Genomic DNA, 25048 nt, shown 5'->3' with positions numbered 1-25048 from the left:
AAATCTGTGTAACTGCAACTAAAAACACCTGTCACCCATTTGCCCCAATACTTATACTAAGCCAAAGTTTGGAGGGCAACACACAAGAAATGACATTATTCCAGGATGCTTTAGGGTGTATGGAAAAACATTACCTTGACATAAAAGCTGACATTCCGTTCTTTAGCTTGATATTAATCTTTTGATCTGAAACACAAATCTCATGAAATATTCAAGAAAAAACAAGTTTACTTAAATGCCACAATACTTATTCTTCTCCCTGTGTGAATGTATGTGTGTGTGTGTATGTGTATGTGTGTGTCTTCAGATGTCTAACTATTATAACTCAGAGGTGAGTACAACATCAAAACCCAACTAAATTAAATGCTGGCCAAGTTTCATGACATTATTAAGGCAGAACCACCATTAATCCAAGCACATCTACCACATGACTCATCTTATCTCGTCTTTACATATCTACATAAGGCGTAGTGAGGAAGACTAGTTGATATCAAACATGTAAAGCATATCACGTTTTGTATGTAACCAGTTGGTTTGGTTTCTTTGTTTTTCTTGTGATAACTGTCCTGATTGTGGGTGATCTTCTTTTATGATAACCTCTTTACTGTGAAGGAATACTTCGATAGTAAAAACACTTGTTGTTTGAACCACTTTCAGTAGAGCTTGACAGATTACCACTCCGTCTTGTCAACTATGTCAGCATTAGGAAAATGAATGAAGATCCTACTACAACAAGCTTTTTATTTCATCCAATAATCCTGAGGGTCGATTGTTCATTTTCTCCCTGTTTTGACTCCCTTACCTCTCTTTGTCAAACTACGCAGTGACACAATTGACTGATTAAGGACAAATATGTAGCGAAAATGTCTCCCTGGTTTGAGATTTTTCATGTTGTTCCACAAATTTTCCTCTTCGTTGTTTTATTAAGCTATCTGATAAAAAAAAGCAGACCTCATTGCATTTCATTAAGTAGTCTTACTAGACTGCATATTGTGGTGCTCCAATGCCATAAGATTAGCATGTAATAAGACTGTTCATCTGGTTTATGTGAAATTAGTATTATCTGCGTAAAGTGACAGCCTGGTCTAAGCAATGTTTCTACCCCTCTATTTTTTGTACACAGAGTAGAAGCATATCGTATATCAGGGAGTGCTGAATAAGTGGTCAAAACGGTCATGTTGAAAACTTCTGTGTCAGTTGCATAGTTAACATTGGAGGCAACCTTATTCATTAAAGCAGACATCCGAAACTCAGAACAGCTTAAGTACTGCGGTGTTTAAGTACTAAAGGACATTATTTAAGCAGTGCAGACATTCATAAAATGTGCCATGAAAAGCTTGTTTAAAAAAATACTCCCTGATATTTAACTTGCTGTATATTTATTGTGCAACTCACCATCCGAACAGCTGAGGGCAGTAAGTAGCCTCTGTTAGAATGTGTACGTCATTTCCTATTTACGTTCACTTTCCCGCGCAATATTTAGAATACTGTACACTTTGAAAGAATTGGGAACTAACAGCAGTTTGAACACAAAATATTAGCGTTTTAATATAAAAGGTCAAGCTAACAGTTATCCAGTTTTAATCAGTCATTACATTGCCACCGAATTTTGAAACTTTTGGAACATTAACCATGCCGAATTCTGATTATGATCCGGCTTGTTTGCCTGACTTGTTACCTCTGTATTACCGCCGGTTGTTCCCATTTTCACAGTACTACAGATGGCTTAGCTATGGTGGAGGTGAGTGTGAGTGTAACTTTATCTTTGGGGAAATCATAAGAGGGATCTTTTTCTGATGTACGTATGCTGTGATAATACTCAGTCGTATCATTACATATCTTAATTAAAAGTCAAACAGGTGTTGCTCACTGAAGTACACGGAGCATAGGTACGCTTGAGGTAACGTTGCCTGTTAATGTGTCTAATGTGTTAATGTTTGGTTGTGTGGTTGGATGGTAGCAGTGAGATACAGTAACAGAGTATGCGCTCATCATTTTCGCTTGTGATTAACCAGCGAGAATCTACATGAATGCAGTTATTAATATCCTGAGTCCTAAGGTTATTCTTTCTGCGTAACAAATACCCTCTCGTCCCCGTAGTGACAAAGAACTACTTTCAGAACCGCGAGTTCTCTTTCACCCTGAAGGATGACATCTACGTCAGGTACCAGTCCTTTAGCACGCAGAGCGAACTGGAGAAAGAAATGCAGAAAATGAACCCGTATAAGATCGACATTGGAGCTGTCTATAGTCACAGGGTAAGTGATCCTAACCTGTCTGATATGCTCAGATCACTAAACACAGTTTTTCTAAGTCCTGTCCATGTTGTTGGAGCTCTTAATCTGCCAGAGCCCATTATAGACATTTGGGTAGCAGAAGGTTGGACTGCTTTTTCACAAAGGCACAACAACAGTTATGTATTAGTGGGGGAACCCTTAACCAGCTGTTCAGTAAGCAAGCTTATGTTGTGGCTATTTCAGATAATGTTTTGACTTCACTTAACTGTTTGTGTTATTCTGATTCTGTAGCCAAGTCAACACAACACAGTCAAGACTGGTGCATTCCAGGCTCTGGAGAAAGAGCTGGTTTTTGATATTGACATGACAGACTATGACGACGTGAGGAACTGCTGCAGGTATGTTCACACACACCTCAATAAACATACTTAATGATAAGGCAAACTTAGTGTTGTGGACTTAATCTAAACAACTAGAGATTTGTTTGCAGGAGGGCTAGATTCCTTTCATCGCATATATCATACCAGTTGAATAAATGGATAGAACACTATGAAATATAAAAGAGTGATAAGAATTGTTTTCCAGTGCTGCAGATATATGCACTAAGTGCTGGACCTTGATGACCATTGCTATCCGCATCTTGGACAGAGCACTGAGAGGTGAGATCTAATGAGGGACAGTGTGGCTGTTTCCTTTGGTGGTTAATTTCCCATTTCATTTTGACAACAAGCACACACTTAATTTGTTTATAATGAAATATAAAGTGATAGAACAAACTTTCCTTACTTTCTTTCCCTTAGAGATCTTTATATTATTTTTTTTCATTGTGGTAATTCATTTAGAACACAATGTAAATCATTTCATTTTAACAGCAAAGAAGAAATGGCGAATTATTTTACATATTCAAGAACTTTTCTAGCTATTACTATTATCATTGAGAATTAAAGTACACCCAGTTCCTGCGTTTAGATAATGTTCTGTGTTGTTATTTGGACTTAGTCTGTATTGTGTCCTGTCCTTTTTCTTGTCCAGAGGACTTTGGCTTCAGGCATCTTCTGTGGGTGTATTCTGGCAGAAGAGGGGTGCATTGCTGGGTGTGCGATGAATCAGCCAGGAAGTTGTCTGTGGCAGCCCGCTCGGCAGTGGCTGAATACCTTAGCTTAGTGAAGGTACACTCCGTCATGCGACACAAACTTCAGAGTAGGATGAGATTTACCTTATCTTACAAAAGAGAAAGTCGAATCTTCGAGAGCTGCTATATCCCTGTGAACCATTTCTCTCTCTGTTCCAGACAATACACATTTCCACATGCTGTGCTGCAGTGTCCTACATGTTGTACTGATATAATCTGACTCGTTCGCTTGCAAATGTATCTTATATTTACAAATGGAAACAATATTAGCACTCAAATCAATTAATATCGACAAAATTGCAGAAGAAACCAAGTTCTCATGGCATCATGTGCCAATATGCCCTGCATTGCAGATATAGTCAGCTGCTCCAACCAGTATATTGGACCTGATGCTTTAGTGTTACTTTTTTATATATCCATTTAAATTTCAGTCAAATAACGGTTATTTGTGTTTGTCCTTTTTTGTAGGGAGGTGAGGAGACAGTGAGGAAAGTCGCGCTGTCAGACCCAATCCATCCTTTCATCAGGTAGAATAAAGCTCAGATGATATCAGCAGTTGTTCTCTTGTCTTAATCAGTGCCTGCTCAGTGCATACTGTGGTACAGATAAGGAGGTCCAGGAGTATTGTCCATCTGACCCTCTCTGTCTTATTGACTGTTAAACTCTTCATCTCTGCAGTCAGTCACTCACTATAGTGGAGCACTACTTCATCGATTACGCCATCAAAGAGCAGGACATTCTGGGCACCAAGGAATCAACAGACAAAGTGTTTGCTCTCCTGCCTGAAGATATCCTTTCGCTGTAAATCTGCCGGTGTACTGGTGTCATAAAACCACGAGGAATAAAGCCAGGAGCTTAGCAGGGTCGATAACAACGAAAACAAAAAAGAACAAAATAAGAAATGATCACTTCTTTATCAACAGGTGGTCTTGTTGAGACTTGAGGCCTTTTTTTAGATGGAAAGACTGGACTGTACAAGTGTGACCAAACATGGCATTCAATCAGTGTGTCTAAAGAATCACTTACTCACTCATCCATTTGTTTCATCATTCATTTATTCTTTCATCCATCCATCCAATCATGGAGGGAGGAGTGATGCAGGAAAAATGAACACAAACCAGCAGCTCCCTAGCTGAAATAGATTTTAATGATCTTAACGATTTAAGCCACTGTCCGTGTGAGAAGATTTTCCTTAACTTTGTTGACTGCACATATCAGAGCAGAGCTTAACAGTGTGTTCCAGAAGGAGAAGAACCCTGTAAAACGCTGGGACAAGGTGAAAGCTCTGATCCAACTCAAAAGGGTAAGTGGGACAAACAGATCCACACATGCAATTCAGTATGTCCTGTCCTGCAGGAATTAATATGGCATGACTCAATTAGCATGACTGAATTTTCTGCTTCCACAGAGTAATCTAGTAAGGAGGTTCAATTCTTTCAGCTTATATAGCAGAGTACGCTTTAATATTACTGAAGATCCTTTACTACTTTTAAGAGGTCTTTTAAGAAGATATTTAAGTTTGAAGACAAGTTGCTTTAAAGTATACCAAAGTGCATCCAAATTAGTAGAAATATAAATAAAAACATAAATGGTCAATCTAATATTTATATGGTTTGTATTTTACAAAGTTTATAATTCAGGTGCATGACCAGCACTTAACGGCAGCTACACATATACCTGAATGAACAAAAAGGCTTAGAGTTTGTTCCCCACTGTTCCAAAAGACTGAAAGTGTCATTGGCCATAATATTTTCTATTGAAAGTCACATAATATTTCTAGAATCACAAACTATTTTCCCTACATTTTCCCCATATTGGTTTTTGTGTGGGACCAGGCCAGTCTGAAGAAAGGTAGCCAGTACATTGAGAAAGAGATTATGCTGCAGTACTGTTACCCACGACTAGATGTGAACGTCAGCAAAGGAGTCAACCATTTACTCAAGAGCCCCTTCAGCGTCCATCCCAAAACAGGTGAGTCAGTCATTTCCTCAAGAGCCCTGTTAGTGTCCATCCCAAAACAGGTGAGTCAGTCATTTCCTCAAGAGCCCTGTTAGTGTCCATCCCAAAACAGGTGAGCAGACAAGAGCTCATCTTTGATTGGTGTTCTTTGTACAGAATATGGCTAAAAGTGGGCAAACAGAGGATTAATACAAAACAAGCCAGTTTGGCCAATGGACAAAAGTGAAGAAAACAGTTCCCTGGTAATAAAACAGTTACCCCCCTGTACCTGACTGAATGGAATCCAAATGACCGTTAAAGAAATGAAAGAAGCCTGTGTAGTTTTTCCTGCTTTGGCATCTCTGTTTTGAGGGATGCAGTGTGGCCATGCTGAACTCTTTGGTTAATGCACCTGGCAGCACCAGTTTAGACCCATGTGTGTCTTTCCAAATCAGGCCGAATCTCGGTGCCCATTGACTTGAGAGAACTGGACAGGTTTGACCCCTTTGAGGTGCCAACTATAAGGTAAACATTGTATGTACATCTATAACCACAACATTGAACCACAAATAATACAAATTTTAAGCACACATTTAGCAGGGATAAGAGAATGTAAAGTATATTCAATACCTTGAATCCCAAATGTAAAAAAAAAAAAAAAAACTAAGAGAAAAGGCAGCTGATTTCTTTTTTTTTTTTTGGTGCTGTTTTCATGCTTGTTGCCAGTTTGATTTGTGAGGAGCTGGACAGACCAAAGACTACAGAGGAAGAGGAAGAAGATGAGAGGATGAAGGACAAAGAAAATGAAAAAGAGGCTGGAGAACGACGCAGAATCAGAGGTGTGTAATTTTACACTCATGTAGTGCCACCTCAGCATCTTCCAGTGTCAGACCTTGTTTGGTTGGTCCGGGGGGGAATTTTACACTCATGTAGGGCCACCTCAGCATCTTCCAGTGTCAGACCTTGTTTGGTTGGTCCGGGGGGGAATTTTACACTCATGTAGGGCCACCTCAGCATCTTCCAGTGTCAGACCTTGTTTGGTTGGTCCGGGGGGAATTTTACACTCATGTAGGGCCACCTCAGCATCTTCCAGTGTCAGACCTTGTTTGGTTGGTCCGGGGGGAATTTTACACTCATGTAGGGCCACCTCAGCATCTTCCAGTGTCAGACCTTGATTGAGAGCCCTTATTGAAAACAAAACTTGTGAACTGATTTTGTTTGTCACTAAAAACACGATCTGATGTCCTCTCAGACTACAAGCGGACGAGTCTGGCCAAGTATGTAAAGGTGTTCGATCAGTTCTTGGATGCTCTAGCGCGTTCGCGAAAAGGAGAAATGTTGAAGAAGAGTGGTGAGTTCACCAACAGGTCGTTGCAAACTGTCAGAAACTGTCTCATGTTTGTACAGATAGACTTTCAGACAGACAGTCGCTTTACTATTGCATGAATTTTGATGCTCTTCGTTTAATTTCTCTTTTTTAGATCTTCAGAAAGACTTCTAAGACAGTCTTAACACCCAGCAGATGAGACCAGTGAAGTGTCACCATTCCAAAAAACTACAGTTCTGTCCATGTTTCGAAGGGGAAGGGTCTATTTCTGCATCTAACAAAGCTGTTTTAAAGGAAATGATCCTGTCTTTACCAGACTTTTTCTGCCTGCGGTAAATCTCCACATCACCCCATTTTTAACGTCTCTGCCGACTGCACCTTCACAGCTGGACTTTTTGGAAGCACCACCCATTTCACTGGCGGGAAACTAATGAAAAGGATCATTCTATTTCTGTCCTGTGAGGAGGTTTTATATAGAGACATTTGTGGTGGGCCAAGGTGGTACAAGTTGTTTTTCCCTTTATAATTATATATTATAACAGATTGTGTTTCTTGTTTGAGCGGCTCTTTTTGATACACAAACGGAAGATCTTTTGAGTAAAAGGAATTAAAATCTGAAATATCTGTTTAACATTTTGTTGTCTGTCAGCTTACATTAAAAAGATAATTACGTGTAACATTGTGTTATGTTAGTCCTTGATGTACTCATGAGAAACCATTTTACTCCAAATGAATGTTAAGTTTAATGTCTTTCCAGTTAAATGTGGCTTCAGTGTTGCCCATTATTCGTTTTATATATACCTAACATACATTTTTTACTTAAGAAAAGTAAACTTACTCATCCATTTTCAGTTTCTTAACTTCTCAACAATAAGAAAACTAGCTTTAGATATAAAAGATTTATTTGTGGGCTGATTTGTAAAAATTTCATTCCTCTGATTTGATCAAGACTCCTGAGGTAAAATGGAAATCAAGGGTGGGCCGCCACTAACTTATTCAAGGAAATCCACTTTGCCACGGTGATTTTACGCTGAAAGTGACATTTAAAGAAATGTATCATCTGAAAATGCATGATAAGAATTTATTCTTAATTAAAATGGTATCAGACAGGAACAGCTCATTGAAACAAACATGTAAAAAAAACCTCAAACAAAATATACAGGTTCCAACACTGTTTCTATTGGACATTTACAATACAGTGAAAAAGAAAAAAAAACCCCATTACTCTAGATGACAGAGCAGTATTTAAAAGACACCACTTTTTCAGTTTGGTTGTCTGGTTACAAACGCTCCCAAAACTACAACCAGGTTTATTTAGCCATGTCTAAAAGACTCTGTAGAGAGGTTGGGACCCATGTCTTCTCCCCTTGCACAAACACTACTCCTCGATCGATGTAGATCACGATTCGGCCAAACGTGTACAGCTGTTTGCCCTCGTGCCGTTTGGCGACCAGTGGCATGAAGACGATGCCATTCTCTTCGGCTTTGGCTTGGACCAGGTCTTTAAAGTTGGTGGGCACAGTTGGCATGACGCCCATGCTGCGTGGGCCCACGCTGTCAGCTTCCCGCCGCTCCGGAAGGGTCTCGTGCTGGAAGTCTTTACGCCGCTCTGTGTGCGTGAGGTAGGCGATGTTCTCACGAGCTCCCGGCTGCAGGTAACCACCTGAGAGAGACAGACAGGGTTAGGCAAGTATTTATTAAAAATAGTTCTATATGTACATACATAGATGTATGTAGCTATCCATGCAGAGAGTATGCAGCGTAGCATGTAAGTGTGTGCTGAGAGAACATACGCATGTCTTAGGATTTGGAATGTGTGTGATCAAGAAGAAATGCAGAAACCCATACAGATGTAGGCTGTGTGCGTGAGTACTGTGTTTTGAGTGAGGAGTAATGAATGGTGTTTATGAATTGTACTGCATATACTGTCTCTTTAGGAGAGTATCATACACAGGTAAATGGTCCTGTGAAATCTTAGCACATATACAAAAACAGTGCTGTTTGTTTTTTCTCAGTGGAGACTGACCCAGTCCAGAGGACACTGCTCTATTCATGATGTCCAAAGCCTCGTTAAACTTCTCCTTCACCAGAGGATGAGCCAACAGAGTGTCGCTGAACATGGACTTCCAGCCCAGGTACCATTTAGTGATCTCCTCATAGTTGGGGCTGTTACTGAGCCATGAACAAAGAACCTGGACAAAAAAAAATAACACACGTTTCCACCAAACACACTGGGGTACTGAAGGGTCCCAAGGCATGTTTCATTCTCTCTTTCTCTGTCTACAGGTTGTGAGGGACTCCAAACTCTCCTTATTACAGTGCTATCAAATGGTTGTTACTGTTTCAAATTGAAATTAAACAACAAATCAGCTAATAATGAGAAGAGTTTTAGTGATATAAAAAACAGGAATAGACAGCAGGGAACCACAGAGTGAAGTGATTTGCTCCAGAAAGCCTGGAAAAGAGAATAAAAAACAAAGGAGGAAATGACCGTCACACTTCAGATTTCTCTTGCTCATTCACCTGCAGCCATTTGGGGAAGAAGTTCTTGTCCAGTATGCCCACCATACAGGAGAGAGAGAGCATTCCCTCCCAGTCCATGACCCAGTGGAACGGCTCCAAATGCTGCTGATGAGGGTTCACAACCAGTTCTCCCAGACACAGTGCTGAAAGAGAGAGAGAGGGAGACAGAACTCACACTTAGATCACGTCAAGGCACAAATGCATTTACACATTACGATTGGACTCTGAAGCAAGACAACATCGCAGCATCATTCACTCACATTTAAAGCCCCAAAATGTCACGAGGTTCTTAATAAACTGAGAACCTCACTTGGCCCATGGCAGATCTCTCTGTTTTGCATATACACATGAAGCTTTGTACACCACTCATTTTTATAGTGCATTTAAAACAACACAAAAGCATATATATATATATAAAAGATTCAGTTTCGTGTCACAATCAACATTCACAACAACAGCTTTCATATGGACCTCAACGTATGTACTTTTTTGGCCAACAAATCTCTGCGTATGTGAGAGAAGGCTTAATATAGAGGTATCTGCCACAGTTGACAGGTATGAAACCACAGACAGACCGAGTTTGGGCACGATGTTTTTGACCATGAAGGCTTCCCAGGCTCCGGCCGTGAACACGTCCTTCCACGGCTGCAGGATGAGCCTGGCAGAGGCATCACTGGGATGCCACCGAGTAAGAGCTTGTGCCAGTTTACTGCGGATGGGCGGGTACAGGGGCTCCAAACGGCCTTGAAGGAGGGGTAACCAAGGGTGCAACCATGAGTGGATAGGAACGGTGTCAGTCAGTGGGTTCCAGTTCTCCACCTGACCAATCAGATGCAGGGATGTGTCAAGTTGGTGAATTTGTCAGCAAATAAAGTTTTGAGGGAAAACTCTTTATGAATGTGTTTGTATACTGTTGTGTGTTTGCAAGTGAAAATATATGCTTAAGTGTGAGAGAGAAATAGAAAGTATGAAATATACATGTTTGCTCTATAACCAACATTTAATTTAAGAAAAGAATTCTCTCTGAATTTCTCTATGTGAGGCGACCAAATTATTAGCTCTACCTAAATTACATAACGTACTGAGAAGAAAAGACTAAAGAAATCCTGTAAGATAAACTGTGTGCATGTACATGTGTGTGGTGTGTACATGTGTGTTTTGCTTTGACTTCTCAGTCACCTCTCTTTGTAGCCGTGGGAAGATGAGTTGCTCCAGTACGTGATCCAGGATCCAGTGGGGAAGTATGGGAGCCCAGCACTCCATACAGTCCACCATGGGGCCCATGTTCCTGGGCTGCCATTGAGCCACAGTGCTCCTCAGCGCTGGAACCCACACCTCCCATATCAACCTACACAAACACACACAAAAACACACAACATGAGAACATAACTCAATTAATACTTGATAGCAGAGTCATTAATGATTATTGTCCAAAAGCTAGACTGTTTATTTCTGTTGTGGCCTTATGGGGATGTTGACAATTTTTCACAGTCTCTCCAATAGTTTATCAAACAATTGCTTTGATTTTTTTGTTGCACAGAAAGCTGCACAGAATAGTGTGAGAATAATGGAAAGCTGAGATTTCATCCCAGTCAAAAGATCAGGCAGACGCATGAGGCATGAAGAGGGAGAGAGAGAGAGAGAGAGGATTGACCTATGGTATGGATCCATGTGAGCAACATCAGGGCCACTTTGAGGCAGCTGTGAAGTCTCCAGAATAGCCCTCCACTGGCCAACCTCCTCTAGAGCGTACGAGCAGTCCTGAGAGTCAGAAACAAGACATTAGTCTCTGCACGCAACTCGCTGGATCTTCACAGACTAAAATCTGCACAGACAAGAATATTCAGTGTGGAAATGGTATAAATACAAGTAGGTGTGCTGTTCATTACACTTAAGAGGAAAATATCTGGCCTTATTGTTTCTGCATGTACCCTTGCATAACTCTAATCTGATGTGTCAGTCACCTTCAGAGGGTCCCAGCCACGCAATTTCTCCTTCAGTAGTGGCTGGACCACGGACACTGCCAGATCCCCTAACCCTAGGGTCTTGTATTCCTGATAGAACTCGCTCTGTAATCTCTGAAAAACTCCCGCGCACTCTTGCAGAGTCATGGCAGAGTTTCCCTGTTCACCGCCGGAGCCCGACTCCAGGCGTTCCACCATCTCCAGAACCTGTTCCATTCGACTCAGGGCCTCGTCCTCGTCCTTAAGCCTGGCCTCCAGGGCGTCACTCTCGTGTGTCAGAGAAACAACAGTGTCCCGCTCATGCTGCAGTCGACGCACACTCTACGACACACACGTAATAATCAGAATTTTAGATATACGAAAGAGAGGTTAAATGGATATATATATATACACACACACACACACATACATATACATACATACATACATACACACACACACACACACATATACATACATATGTATATATGAAGATGCTTCTCAACTAATTTAGGGAAAATTTAGAAATGACAAAGTGTCATATACATATATATATATATATATATATATATATATATATATATATATATCCAGCAGTTTCATTCACTGTGAACGCATCAAACACGGTTCACACTTAACTCGGTAATTTCTAAATTTTCCCTAAATTAGTCAAGAAGCATCTTCAGATGGTCCCCAGAAATCAAATGAAGGAAAAAAAATTCTTAATGAACACTTTTAAGCGTGAAATGACTGTGCAGACTGCACCTGTAGGATGTCCTGTTCTGTGAGCTCTATGAGCAGTTTGAGGTTGTGTTCCAGCTCAGGCAGAGCAAAGCCAGAGCTCCTCTGTTCTTTAGCAGTCACACTGAGAGAGGCCTCCTCTGGAACACTGTGCTTCTGGCGCATCTGACTGTAACTGTAATACACCTTCTGCTCCCGACCCGTCATGTCAATCACCTTTCAGAGAGAGAGAGAGAGAGAGCGAGAGAAAGAAAGAAGGACATAGTTGGAACAAGAAATGGTTAGTTTGAGGGGTTTTTTTTCAGTGTCTGAACAGTTGTGCTCTATGCTCTCAGCTGCCTTACCTTGACTTGAGCTAGTTCTCCAGCTGGAGTAGTCATACTCTTATTAGACAGTTTGCCATGGGCCTTCAGTTCCTCCACTGTCTTGTATGAATATTTAGGCTTTTTCTTCCCTGTGCCAGGCTCTCTGCGCCATTGGCCCAGCTCTCTCTGAAATTCCTACAGAGAGCAGAAAGTGATCACAAGTGAGCAGTGATATACTTATGTCTTAGCACTATAAGAGAGAAGATGGAAATGCAGCCTGTATTGCCATGTACACTAGTTAGCAAGTAAGGGATTATACTTCATATTTTTGGCTTTGTAATGAATATGAGTGAGGCTACCCCATGGCTCCTCTGATATGTGTGAAACTGACCTGCCTTTACACCTGTCACACTACAAACCAACTGACATGACATGCTATGTGACAGGCACCATTCATGTGAAAATATCCACAAATATAAGCACCTGACTGTTGCAAGCTATCAAGTGTGAGAGGGACAATGTGCTCTCTCTAGTACTCAGACACATTTGCCAAGTCTAAGGCATGCAAGACCAAAACCAACTGTGACACACTAATGTTATTCTTGGATTCTCATATGCATTTCAGTGAAAATATGTTCAGTGTAATATAAAAACATCAGACTAAACTACAGCAGACTGAGGTAAATGGTCCAGAGGAATGTAACTGAGCTCCTCTAAACTTACTTTCTCCTCCTCCTCCTCTGAGTCCACTACGGGGAAGTCCTGCAGAGACTGCTTGGTCCTCTCGTTGCCATAAGCCCCAATGGCTCCTTTACCTTTCCTCACCTTTGCCTCAATGGGGTTCACAATACCTGGAGATTAAGAGAAGACAACAAGCACGTCCAAATGTCTGCGTGGAAAGCCACCTAAATGATGTGAGCTGTAGGAAAACCAAACATCTTTGACAGTAAACAGACTGTAGCAACGTAAGACGGATATGTACAGTATGAAATGAAAACTGTGGGATGTCCTTGTGGTCTAACCTTGTGCGTTTTTGCCAAGACCCTTTCCAGGAACGTAACCCATCTTCTGCAAGAGTTTTTGTCCTATACCACGCGTATGTTTCTCCCAGGTGCCCAGGTCTTGCCCTGGCCTGATCCCAGCAGCAAATGTCTTCTGAGAACTCTTGAAATTCCCACCCTGAAGAAGCAAGGCACCAACCAAACACACATGGAGAACTAATTATTTCTCTCCCTTAAGACACAGCAACGTGTAAAAAAAAGTCTTCCTTGAATTACTCCAGATTTCATGCCTCCATAATATATTTTACATTTAGTCATACTCTTGAAATACTTTCAAATTTCATATTACGAGACAGAGTATGGCCTCTCTTTAAGATTAATGTACTATATTGTGACTGTGGTAATAAGGCTTCAGTTATAAAAATCACTTTTACCGTTTGTAATTTTTTGGGTGCAGTAGCACGGGGTGGAGGGGGAGGTCCATCTTCATCTGAAGCATCTGATCCCTCCTCCTGTTTTTCCTCAGCTGCTGTTTTACGCAGACCCGCACTCACAAAATTCACCGGAGCAGAGTAATCCTTGGCTCTACATATTCAAATAGTATGATGTTCAGCACATATGCACAGTTTAAGTGGGACAATTAGTAAGCATTTCATTCAGTTTTGAGTGCAGAGTGAAAGCTGTTTTTAAGTTACTACACATTTGATCCCCATATCTTACACTTCAAAGGATATCAGAGATTGAGTCAATCCACTGAAGTACTGAAACTTGTTATGTATGAAACAATGTATGAAGCCAATACCTTATGAAAACTCACCACCCAGCATACAGCTAAAAGGGATAGGGATTCGAATTCTGGGCACAATGGCTTTCTGCTAACGTGCCTAAGGAACTTAACTCCGAGGTAACCCAAAAGATAGAAGACCACTAATTTAAAAAATGATAATTTGTTACTTGTTTTTTTGCCTGCAAGCATGTCAACAAAACATGTAGATGCATAACATATCGTCCACAGCCAGACTTCCAACACACCTCTTGCCCCCAAAGCTGGGTCTCTCATCGTCTGAGTCATACTCTGCCCATATCCCATATGTAGCTTCCTCCTTGGTCTGTCTGTGTCTGCGTCGCTCTGGGTTGAACTCATTGGCCAGATCCCATTCTGACACCTCAAACCTCTCAATCTCTACTCCATCCTCATCTTCATCCCCCTGACGCCCATACAGATGGGACATAGACATGATTCTACGAGAGAGCGAAGTCTCTGAGGAACACAAACGCATACGCAGAACATAAAAAATAACAAGAGATGAACAGGTGAGTTTATCCGGTTGACTTTTACAAAAAAGGGTTGGTTTTGTCTCATTTCCATATGTGATATTACAGTTTTGTCATAATACCATTAAGTTCACATTTACAAATCTTTGCAGTGGTACCTTGTCGTGGTAACGTGAAAATCTGTTGCACTACATAACAGTGATATACAAGAAAACAACTTAATGGCTTAAAGGACAGAGCATATATTGTCCAGTTAATAAATAGTCTCCTTGAAAAGTTTTGAGAGATACAGAAAGGTAGGCAGAATACAGATAAGAGGTTTACGACAACGACACACAAACGTAGGATAAATTAAACATATTTCAGCACGTCCGTTGTACAAGTCCAGGCTTGAGTCTTGTCTGAGAAACGCATGTACTTCCAGACAAAACGCAGACAAACAAGGGAATGCGAAATAATACAAACTTACCAAACTAAGTCAAATTCTTGCATCGATATAGCGACAATATCAAGGATACACACTATAAACACTACTTCCGTTTAGGCTTCGTTCCGAACCGGAAGCACTTTTTTGCGATTCGTTTAGCAAATATCAGCGTGGGGCTAAGGTTAACAGCTCTCTCTTACAGCCATCTTGGATCCTGAGTCCTGACCCAGTGAGTATTTCTGCCTGTAATCTGATGGCATCTATCGTTAAAAGGGCTGTTTTATGTATCAAGTGGTACCGGTCTCACTGTTGAATAGTTGATCTGATATAAACTACCGATATTTGCGTGTACCACACTTTCTTTGTCCAGATATGCAGTTAAATGTTGTCGGCTGACGGATCAAAATGGGGGCGCTTAGACGCAGTTCCTACCCCGCTAACAAGCCGCGGTAGTTCAGTGGGCCAAATAAACTCGTATTTCTATTGAATAACTTGCTAATAGTGAAAGTACAATTAAAGTCATCGCAAATGCCACAGAACAAGTTGTGAAATTTTCTTAAGACTGTGACTTAATGCTCATTTTCTGACTGTATCAACACTAGCTGGGCTGTGCTTTCACAGCATAGTGCTGTCAGTCAAGGTAAAGAGAAGGATGTCAATACTAATACGTGATATTTGTTTTCAGGTGTTGTTAGACAGTATCGCGTAACCATACATGTTGCTACTTCTTGGAGTATTCCTGGTTGTGAGGCAGGAAGTCTTGCTTGTTTAAACTCTCTAGGTCTCAGCTAGCTGCCACCGACACGTGAAATTCACTCCAGTTCTCATGCCGAAACAAAATGGCCCTGGAACTGCCGTTCTGTAACAATACTGGTGCGGTTATAGTCATTTGCCATATACAGCTTGAATTGCAAGCGAGCCGGACTGGCAGCCGGACAGTGTGTCAGTATTAGATTTAATCTCATGTGTTACGGATATTCGCCCAGCGTGTTTTTAATATGTAAAGTAAGATGAAATTGCCCTCGCCGTGTCATATTGCTGACTACAGCGTGCAGCTGCGCTAGGTTTCGACCGGTGAAAGCAACAGGACTAATTGTACACCAATATCTTCGCTTTCAGGTACAACAAAGTAACGCTAATACGAATTGGTTCTTTGGGTGGATACAGTGTCCGTGAGAGCAGTTTTAGTGGATTTGCCTTTATACGTGGACATGTGTCATATGTTAACTTTGGAAACCTTTGATTGTCTTTTTCCAGCCAAGAATGCCAGGCGAAGCCACAGAAACAGTCCCAGTGACAGAGCAGGAGATGCAGCAGCCTCAAGTGGAGACGGGTTCGTAATGCTCCTGATTATACTCGCATGTCAAATTCAGCTAACACTGCGTCTCATAGGGGTCCTGGAACTCTGAGCTTTTTGTAGTTAATCGGTTCAGCGATCAGTTCATTTTCTTTCTGAAATGTTGATGGCTAAGCCTCTTCTCTGGAGTAACATTCAGGTTTTGAATGTATTTGCACCTGTCTTGGACATTCTAAAAGTAGGCAGGTTTTAGTCAGTCTGCAGTTGTTGTGGACAGCATTCACTAAGTTCGGTTTCACCATGTAGAGGAATGATGGTGTCATGTTTTTGCTGGTGTGTGTGAAAGTGCACATGGTTTTATCAAACCGTTGGTTTGTTAGCTCTATACTTTTTTTCTTCAGCTGGGCAAAAGTGAGGAAATTGTCTCATTTGTTATATACTGACAATAATATTTTGGGGGATAATCTTAGAGTTTGCTGCACCATGACACCTTCTTCCTCCACAGACAAATTAGGGCGCTGAAAAACATTCCACACCGTCGGGTTATAGAAACACCCAGGGTGATCCAGGACCGCCTTCTCCATAAACAAACATAAAAAGCCTGCATTGAATGTCATTACACAAAGAGTGGGGTGATAAAGTGTCACGCACGTGTTCACAAGTCTTTTTGTGCATGGATCATGGACCGACCAACTGCATGACTGTTTTCAAGATTAATTTTCCTAACCCTTTCACTCAAACTACATTGACCAGGATTGTGGGAGTTGATCGTTTTAAGTCAGGAACTCTTAGGCTACAGCTGATTTCAGTTTAGGCTCCACCCCCTTCATTTAAGGATTAGCTGTGTCTTTGTTGTTCGATTTTGGTTTTTGGTGGGGCTTATTTTGCTGCATAGGCCGTGGGCTCCTGACTTAAATTCATAGGTGAGGTGGTGCACTTCTCTCAAATGAAGTACAATTTTGCTTCCGGTTACTGTTAAATGTGTAACATCTTTGAGCTCTGACCACATTTTTACTGGAGTTTCTATAGATTCTACACAGTGTTGATTGTAAATTTAAAATTGTTAGTGGGCCAGATAAGAAGGCCTCTCTATATGCTCTGTAAATGGGAAACTGAAACTTTTTTTTTCTTTTAAATGCGTTGCAGTATTGATGAGTGAAAATCTTTAACACAGAGTTTATTGAAAGACAAATATGTAGTTATAACCTTAAATTTAAACAAGTCTGAAATTAGACCAATTTTTTTTCCATCCATTGCCTTGCTTGCAAAATGTCCTTTTTAAGACATGTCTGATATGGAATGTAGTGCTTAAAAGTCCGCTGCATGTTACCGGTGAAGATGCAAGGACTGGAAGAGTCCACATAGGATATAGAAAAATCTCTTTGGCCCTGAGCACTGCACATACTTTTCAACAAGGGGAGATTGGAGTGAAAAACGGCTCACAGAGGATGGCCAGAAGCTTTCAGACCTGACTACTCTCTGAACAAGAAAGAAATGACAGACGGTATGTTTTCTGAGAGAGAAAGTGGCTTATTGAAGACACTCCGGACGTTTGTCGGAAGACCAGAGAACTGAAGACTGTGAATCCAAAGAAAGCCTTGCAAAGGTTCAAATGACAAGACATGCTTGAAAACAGATGACACTCAACTTGAAGTTCAGCCTTTTTGTAAAGCCAATTTTAACACCTTTTTGTGTTTAATTTTTGGATTTTTTTTTATATTTCAAGGAATGTACAAGCTTGTAATTATTATGGGCCCAAAAGTGAAAAAGGATATTCTTTGACAAGACAAAATGGAAAAACTTAGTGCTAATGTCTCATGGCAACAAAAAAGAACATGCAGTGATGTGAACTTTTTGGTAGAGTGTATTATTAAAGATATAGTACTGTACGGATCTTGCTTGCCTTGGAAATGGGTGGAAAAAACATTCTGTCCGATCCTCACAGATGAGTATTATAATGACCAAAATGCTATTTGTTTGTGTAGTGGCGCAAAGAAAGTGAAGTAGTTTCACTCCTTGTCAGTTGCATGTCCTGGGTGTTAAGTATCTCTTCTTGACCCTTTTGTTGTTAATGAGAACCGGTATTTAATCCTTTCAACCTTGGTAGTGATCGTCCTTCTCAGACTATCTGGTTTGCTGCCTACCAGTCTTTGAAATTCACCTGAGAATTTTGAATGTGGGCACTGCATGATATTAGTTGGGAGTGGGCACTTTTTCTTTTTTTCCCCCCTTATTTATTTATTTTTTGTTTTTACTTCTCGGTCCCGGTCACTGGTTTACACAATGTCGACTAAAATGCCCAACAACACCTGGTTGCTGTTGAAGCTTTGTTCATTTGTGGAAGGCACATCATGTTAGATCTCCAAGTGGGCTTTGAAGTCACCGTTTCCTGTATTTTGTTCCATATAATCAGATAAATGCACTTGATTGTACTGATCAAAGACATAAGCAATCAAAGTGTAAGTGGAGTGGTGCACAGCAACCTGAAACATTTGATTATATGCAACAAAATCTCAAAGTGACGTTTATTCAGCAGCTGCTGATACTTTCGCTGTGACTACCCTTGCTCTTCCTGCTCCTCCTCCTCCTCCTCCTTTCCTCCCTCTTAGCTCCGGGGGTGTTGAGTTCTTCCACCTCTCCGGAGACGGCTGCCGCAGAGGCCACCAAGCCCCCTCCAGTGGAGAGTGTCATGGCTCCTGAAGCTTCTGCTGTAACCTTGGAGACAACAGAGATGGGGATTGAACATGCAACTCCAGCTGCAACTCCATCTGAGGAAGGTGGACAGCCAAACGGTGAGATGGAAATTGAAAAGCAAGCAGTTGCTGAGAACACCGAGACTGCCAGTTCAGAAGCTGCTGAAGAACCTGAAAAAACTACTGTTCAAGAACCAGCTGCCCTCAGTGAAGACACTGCTGTAACCCATGAACAAGCAGCCATCACTGAAGATCCTAAAGAAGCTACAGACATAGCTGTCACCCAAGTGCCAGAGGAAATGTCTACTTTGGACCAGACAAAGGTTACGGAGTCTGCTAGTGAACAATTTGAAGAACTTACTGTCCAAGAATCTGTTCAGCCTGATCCGGTAGCTGTCGGAGATGTTATTGATGGTCCTGCGCCAGAGGTCACCCCTGAACCAGATGCTACTGAACCGAAGGTTGTTGAGGCAGTAACAAAAGAATTGAGCACTATGAACCTTCAGCCCGCTCCTGAAGAAATAAAAGAAGATCTGTCAAATGAATCTGCACCAGTTGACCTTACTATTGATGTTGCAACTCAGAATGAAATTTTAGTTGAGAAAGAAGAACCCGTCGCAGCTCTCTCTGAGGCTGTCCAGACGAAGGTGCAGTCTAATCGCGCCGGCCCCTCCCTCACTTCCCGACACCTGTCAGGTGGGTCATTTTGTGTGAAGTTTGACCTGCTGTTTCCTTGAACAGGGACCCTTTGTTTTTACTCTCGGCACAAGGTTTCCAAACAAGAATACACTCTTATCTGGTCATTGATATTACAGGATATAGTACTGTTTAATAGCCAAATTTCTTTTAAAAAACTTATCAAACGGAAACAACATCTCTCTTTCTTTTAAGATGTAACACATTTTAACACATTTGCTACCCATGTTATTTATATCCTTTTTGTTTCTGGTTAATTGTTTTGCTAATATTTTGGATCATTTTTGCTAGAAACAAAAATTTAATGACCGTCTATTTTGTGTTTGGGTATTTATAATTTATCAAACCTTGGAACTGTGAAACAGGCCAGTTGTTACGACTGAATTGTACTTATTTTAGTCTTTTTTTTTTTTCTTTTTTTTTGGACTGTACATGGTTTTTCTTTTCTCTTTTGCATTAACGTCCAACTAGAGTGCACACGGCACTACTGCGCTAACATTCTTAGGACTAACATGCGTTTGGGACTCACCTTTGTTTTGAAGGTATTTCTTCACAGTCCATTTTGGAGGGGATTTGGTTAAAAAAGCTTATGAGTGTCCCAAGTGTTCAGACACTTGGCCAATCACAGCCAGTTCACACCTTTACCAGCCTTTAGGGAGTTTTGGTAAGATTGTGTCAGAGGATTGTTTTTTTTGTTTTTTTACTAAATGTCTATTAAATTGTCACTCATCCTTGTGTTTTTATTGTGCTAGGCTTTATTGGTTCATTAACAATTGTTTTCTATTGGCACACAATAGTGAAACACAAATATGCCATTGTTGTTTTTTGCCAAGCTCACTGTGATGGGCGTCTTAATGCTAAACTTGAATTCGCAGGTTTTAAAAATGGCCTTCAGTGGTTGATTGTGCATGCACATGCATTTGAGTGATAGCTTTGATGTTGTTTTGCAGTGCCTCTCTCCTACCAAGTGTGAAGTAGCTCTTACCCTTTCTAACCAAGCAGTGTTCTTTTTCTTTGATTTCTGATGTGAATGCCAACAACCGTCAGCAATGCGTTTACGTGAAAGGGAACTTACCGAAACTTACCCAAAAAAACTACCCTGTGGGTGGTGTCTTGAGCATCTTCCTCCTCACCTTACCCTGCATGGATTTGTTTTGACTCCATGCAAATGCAAAGGTTCAAAAATCGACTGAAGCCACTTTATATCTCCCATAGCCACTCCAGCTGCTCCTGTTCCTCCTGCGGCTGCCTCAGCTCCTGCTCAACCCAAATCCAATCAGGCCAAGGCTGAGGCTGAGCTGTCCTCCTCTCCACACACCTCTGCCCCTAAGCCTGTCCCTACAGGGAGAAGAAAGCGCTCCTCTCTTTCTGCCTCTTCCTCTTCCCCCACCTCTCCCAAATCTGCTTCCGGCCCTCGCGCCACTCCTCCTTGCTCTCCGTTAGCCTCTTCACCGTCTGCAGCTGGAGCATGTGGAAAAGGCAACCCAGCCGCTCCTAAGGTTGTGAAGGCAAAACAGGCCAAACCTCAGAAAGCTGCCGCTTTCCAGCCTGCTGAGCAGGTGTCTCCTTCTCCACCTGCTCCTGCCTGTCCTGTTGCTGCTGCACCAGCAGAAGCTAAGCCGGACAGTGTCCCAGTCCTGTCAGAACCTGTACCAGTTCCTGCCCCAGTTGAGCCCAAGCCGGCTGTGATGAGCCCTGCCTCTCCAGCTTCACCTCCAGTTTCTATCCCCGTGTCACTTGAGATTAAGCCGGCAGATGCCACCCTTCCCATTGGAGGAGAAGCCACATCCCCCGTGTCCCCTAAGATTACTGTTGCCCCAGTAGCTTTCAAAGTGACCTCGCAGTCTGCTGCTCCTGCTCCCATGTCTTTTGCTGCAGCCGTTGCATCTAGTCCACCCAAAGCCATGCCTGAGGTTCCTAAAGTTTCAGTTGAGCCTCCCAAAGTTGTCACTCCTGAAATCCCCAAAGAGGTTCCAGAAACCCCCAAGCCTGCAGCTGAGGCACCTGTGCTAGCCCCTGTAGTGCTCCCAGCTGACCCTGAACCTCCTAAAGTTGAATCTAAAGTTGAAGCTCCTGTGATGAAAGAGGAGGCAAAGGTGGTTCCCCCTGCCCAGGCTGCTGACACTGTTTTGGTGAAGGCTACGGCCAGTGCACCTGTAGAGGAGCCAGCAGTGGCTCCTCCCACTCCTGAAGTTGTTGCCCCGCCCCCTGTTAAACCTGCCCCTCCAGTTCTTGAGGAGGATGATCTTCCCCCTCTCATTCCCCCTGAGAACCCCATAACTGTGCCCGCCTTTCAGCCCCCACCTGTTGTGGAGGCTCCACCTAAACCTGCACCCGTTGTTACCACCGTTGTGCCCCCAGCTGAGCCTGTTTCTGCCCCAAAAGCTGCCCCTGCCCCCACACCAGTTAAAGCCCCATCCAAATCGGAGCCAGTCATCAAGAACGATAAGGGTATTTCTTTCTGTCTTTCTCTTTGTGTCCTGACTTAATGGTATAAACGTCTCCTGGTTTGTAGTCTGTGATTGTTATTTTGCTTTTCTTTGCTTCTTTTGAGTACTAAACTATTTTATCGGTACATGCCAGAGCACTGTAGAAGCTTTTAAATGCGCACTCTGTGTTTTTCCTAAGTACTTCATGCTGTCCAGCAGCTACTGGCCTGTTTCTGAGAGGAAAAGGTGTTTGGTTAAGTGTGTAACCCTCTCAGGACCAAGTCAAGAATTCGATTTTGATGGTTCTCTACCCTGATTTTGTCCTATTTAGCAGCAGAAGCAAGTTGTAGGGGGGCTATGAGGTACAAATACTTGTGGTCATTAAAGGGAAGGGATAATACATTCATAAATCTCACTTGATAGGTTTGTGAAATTAATGTAACGTTGAAAAGTTTGCTGAAATAAGGAAAAGGTTTCAGTGCCCCCCCCCTTTTTTTTTTTTTTAACTTTATGAGGACGATCATTTTGACACACAAACCATAATTACATTTACGTTTTTCTGCTTTCACGTTGCCATATGCTATACAGTCATGCACTTGTACATGTCCAGAAAAGTTCATACCATTTCAGTGAGTCAAAGTCACCTTTCCTGTGGTAATGTATGTTAGTTTTGCCAGTACCTTGATGTATTTTGACTGGTCTCTGGGTGTTCCACAGGGTCCGGCACTGAATCTGACAGTGATGAGTCAGTACCTGAGCTGGAGGAGGCAGACAATGCACAGGCCCAGACACAGCAGGCTCAGGTGGGTGTTGCCTCACCAGTGTGTTCTTATGGCATTGCAAGATGAAGGACAGTGACTCTCTGTGCTAAGAAAGGTTGTCCAGGTTTCTGCCTGTGTAACCAGGTGCAGTTCTAAAATTGCCTTTAGTTTTTGTTTTTGTTTGTTTGTGTTTTTTTTTTCAGTGCAATTAATGTGATTGTGTGAGTAAATGGATCCTAAGTCAAAGTTTAGATGTTTAGCCTCTCTGACTGCTGTTTGTTTATAGGTTGCTGTCACATGTCTCTGTGCAAGCTCTCATAACTCCTCCATCCTTTGTCCTCTATAGCTTGCTGCCGCAGCAGAAATCGATGAGGAACCTGTCAGCAAAGCCAAACAGAGCAGAAGCGAAAAGAAAGCAAGAAAGGTTTGAAATGCTCTGTTGCAGTGTTTAAAGAGTGTTGCCAGGGATATTTTGTGGAAACTTTATTATTATTTATTAATTATTCATTCCCCTCCCTTCTCTCGTCCCTCCCAGGCAATGTCCAAATTGGGTCTTCGGCAGGTTACAGGTGTTACCAGGGTAACCATTCGCAAGTCCAAGAACATTCTGTTTGTCATCACCAAACCCGATGTCTACAAAAGTCCCGCTTCAGATACCTACATCGTCTTTGGTGAGGCCAAGGTAAGATGGTGTAATCCCCCCCCCCAAAAAAAACCTAAGTACTTGAAACATTCAAAATGGCCAACCTGTACTGGGAGATATTTTACAATGTTTGTGCAAATTTATGTTCATGTAAATGTAATGGTGACACACGTGGCTTGTGGAAAAAGCGGTTTGGATTGGAATTCAGCGCCAGGTTTGAAAGTCATCACAGTGGCTTTGAAGGTCATGTCTGTGCTCTGTGCACACCTGTGTCCAGTTGGGTTGTTGTGGCATGAAAGCCATCCTCTCTGTGATGATGTTAAACAGTTTGACTTTCGTTCTTCTGAGTCTGATGAAGCCAAACTTTTCTGTCCTGAGAGAGGAATGTGCATAAGGGTGTTTCAGATGCTGGGTTGTTTTTGCAGAGCGCTGAGGAGGAGAATACATTCTAAGATTGTTAAGGAGGTGACCACTGCATTTCGAGTCAAAGCTTGGGCTGATTCCATTGACTCTGAAGATTTCCTTTGGCTCCCATTTGAGAATATCACTGTTCAAGCTCTCTTTAGTGGGCCGCTTTACTGCTCCTGTGCTAAGAACTATTGATCGGTATAGGTTTCTTATAGATTTTTTTCTGCCTGCACCCTACAGATTGAGGATCTGTCTCAGCAAGCCCAGCTAGCTGCTGCAGAAAAGTTCAAGGTACAAGGAGAGGCGGTTTCAAACATCCAGGAGAACACGCAGACGCCCACCGTTCAGGAGGAGAGCGAAGAGGAAGAGGTAAAGGCAATAGTTGGAATGTTTTATGAAATCTCACAAACGGCAAAACTGCAGTCTCTGTGTGGATGTGTAGTACACATTGTCCTTCTGTTTTTTGTTTTGTTTGTTTGTTTTTGTCTCTGCAATTATTACATAGAATTCTGAAAGCCATTTTTAGTGTCTCGTACATTCCAGGTTAGTTTTTAAACTTGTGTGGTTAAATAATCTGTTGTGACTCTTCCCCAGGTTGACGAGACCGGAGTCGAGGTCAAGGACATCGAGCTTGTGATGTCACAGGCCAACGTGTCGCGGGCGAAGGCTGTACGCGCCCTGAAAAACAACAATAACGACATTGTCAACGCCATTATGGTAAGTTCACTCTGAAGATCAGTCACAATCATTTGAGCACTTGTTGGTAGCAGAGGGCTAGAAGCATGTATACGTGTAAAGTTGTAAGACTTTTGGTCAGAGGGATTTAGTTGTAGCTCCTCTGTGATGATTGAACAGTAAGACTTTCGTTCTTCTGAGTTTTCTGAAGCCAATCTTTCTGTTCTGAGAGGAAATAGGAAAAACAGCACTTGATTTTCACCTTGCAAATGGATTACTAACTCTCTCTCTCTCTCTCTCTCTCTCAACAGGAATTGACAATGTAGGTGGTGATCAGAGCCGGGGTTGAAATGAGATGTTGCTGATATAATCTACACTATTGTTTGTACAATTTATACCCGAGAGAAATAAAATTGTGGCTTGATGGAAGTATCTGTTTTCTTTGTCACTCCTCACTGTTTTTTACTCAGATGTTTTTATGAATGAAATGGATGTGACTTAAGTATTCAGAAACACCACTTGGTTCAAATGCACAATTAAGGTCTTGCTCAAAGCCAGGGGGATAAAATGCTTACAGTAAATGTGCAAAGTTTGATC

At 41.9% G+C, this 25048-nt stretch overlaps 3 protein-coding genes and 2 non-coding genes across 6 annotated transcripts; 4 read left to right on the top strand and 1 right to left on the bottom strand.

The window, feature by feature from the left end:
• The first annotated feature begins 1632 nt into the window (after positions 1-1632).
• On the top strand, positions 1633-6820 carry prim1 (DNA primase subunit 1). The gene is made up of 13 exons (XM_030769894.1): positions 1633-1741; positions 2101-2258; positions 2529-2635; positions 2823-2896; positions 3270-3406; positions 3838-3896; positions 4048-4157; positions 4581-4672; positions 5205-5340; positions 5763-5832; positions 6034-6146; positions 6560-6658; positions 6789-6820. Exons 1-13 carry the CDS (start codon positions 1633-1635, stop codon positions 6806-6808), a joined length of 1284 nt encoding a protein of 427 aa, XP_030625754.1. The 3' UTR covers positions 6809-6820.
• Positions 6821-7812: 992 nt separating this feature from the next.
• On the bottom strand, positions 7813-14949 carry tfip11 (tuftelin interacting protein 11). 2 transcript variants are annotated; one of them, XM_030768590.1, is made up of 14 exons: positions 14892-14949; positions 14180-14408; positions 13582-13732; positions 13169-13325; positions 12870-12997; positions 12186-12341; positions 11866-12057; positions 11122-11442; positions 10812-10918; positions 10337-10505; positions 9733-9976; positions 9158-9300; positions 8661-8826; positions 7813-8297 (listed from the first exon to the last, which is right to left on the bottom strand). In XM_030768590.1, exons 2-14 carry the CDS (start codon positions 14383-14385, stop codon positions 7945-7947), a joined length of 2493 nt encoding a protein of 830 aa, XP_030624450.1. In that variant the 5' UTR covers positions 14386-14408; positions 14892-14949; the 3' UTR covers positions 7813-7944. The 2 variants fall into 2 exon arrangements, with proteins under 2 accessions (XP_030624450.1, XP_030624451.1); XM_030768591.1 differs by having other exon boundaries at positions 14180-14389; positions 14892-14936.
• Positions 14950-15001: 52 nt separating this feature from the next.
• Positions 15002-24880, top strand: naca (nascent polypeptide associated complex subunit alpha). The gene is made up of 8 exons (XM_030769950.1): positions 15002-15078; positions 16107-16182; positions 22682-22767; positions 23072-23149; positions 23261-23407; positions 24017-24145; positions 24371-24493; positions 24763-24880. Exons 2-8 carry the CDS (start codon positions 16113-16115, stop codon positions 24775-24777), a joined length of 648 nt encoding a protein of 215 aa, XP_030625810.1. The 5' UTR covers positions 15002-15078; positions 16107-16112; the 3' UTR covers positions 24778-24880.
• On the top strand, positions 23673-23750 carry LOC115808836 (small nucleolar RNA SNORD59). Its single transcript, XR_004025226.1, has one exon. It is a non-coding gene; the product is annotated as a small nucleolar RNA SNORD59 (small nucleolar RNA).
• Positions 24611-24685, top strand: LOC115808835 (small nucleolar RNA SNORD59). Its single transcript, XR_004025225.1, has one exon. It is a non-coding gene; the product is annotated as a small nucleolar RNA SNORD59 (small nucleolar RNA).
• Positions 24881-25048: the final 168 nt, after the last annotated feature.

The sequence above is a fragment of the Chanos chanos genome, chromosome 3, assembly GCF_902362185.1.
Source record: "Chanos chanos chromosome 3, fChaCha1.1, whole genome shotgun sequence".
Lineage (NCBI taxonomy): Eukaryota > Metazoa > Chordata > Actinopteri > Gonorynchiformes > Chanidae > Chanos > Chanos chanos.
Note: the sequence above shows the minus strand (reverse complement) of the source record. Positions and strands in the feature narration are given on the sequence as shown.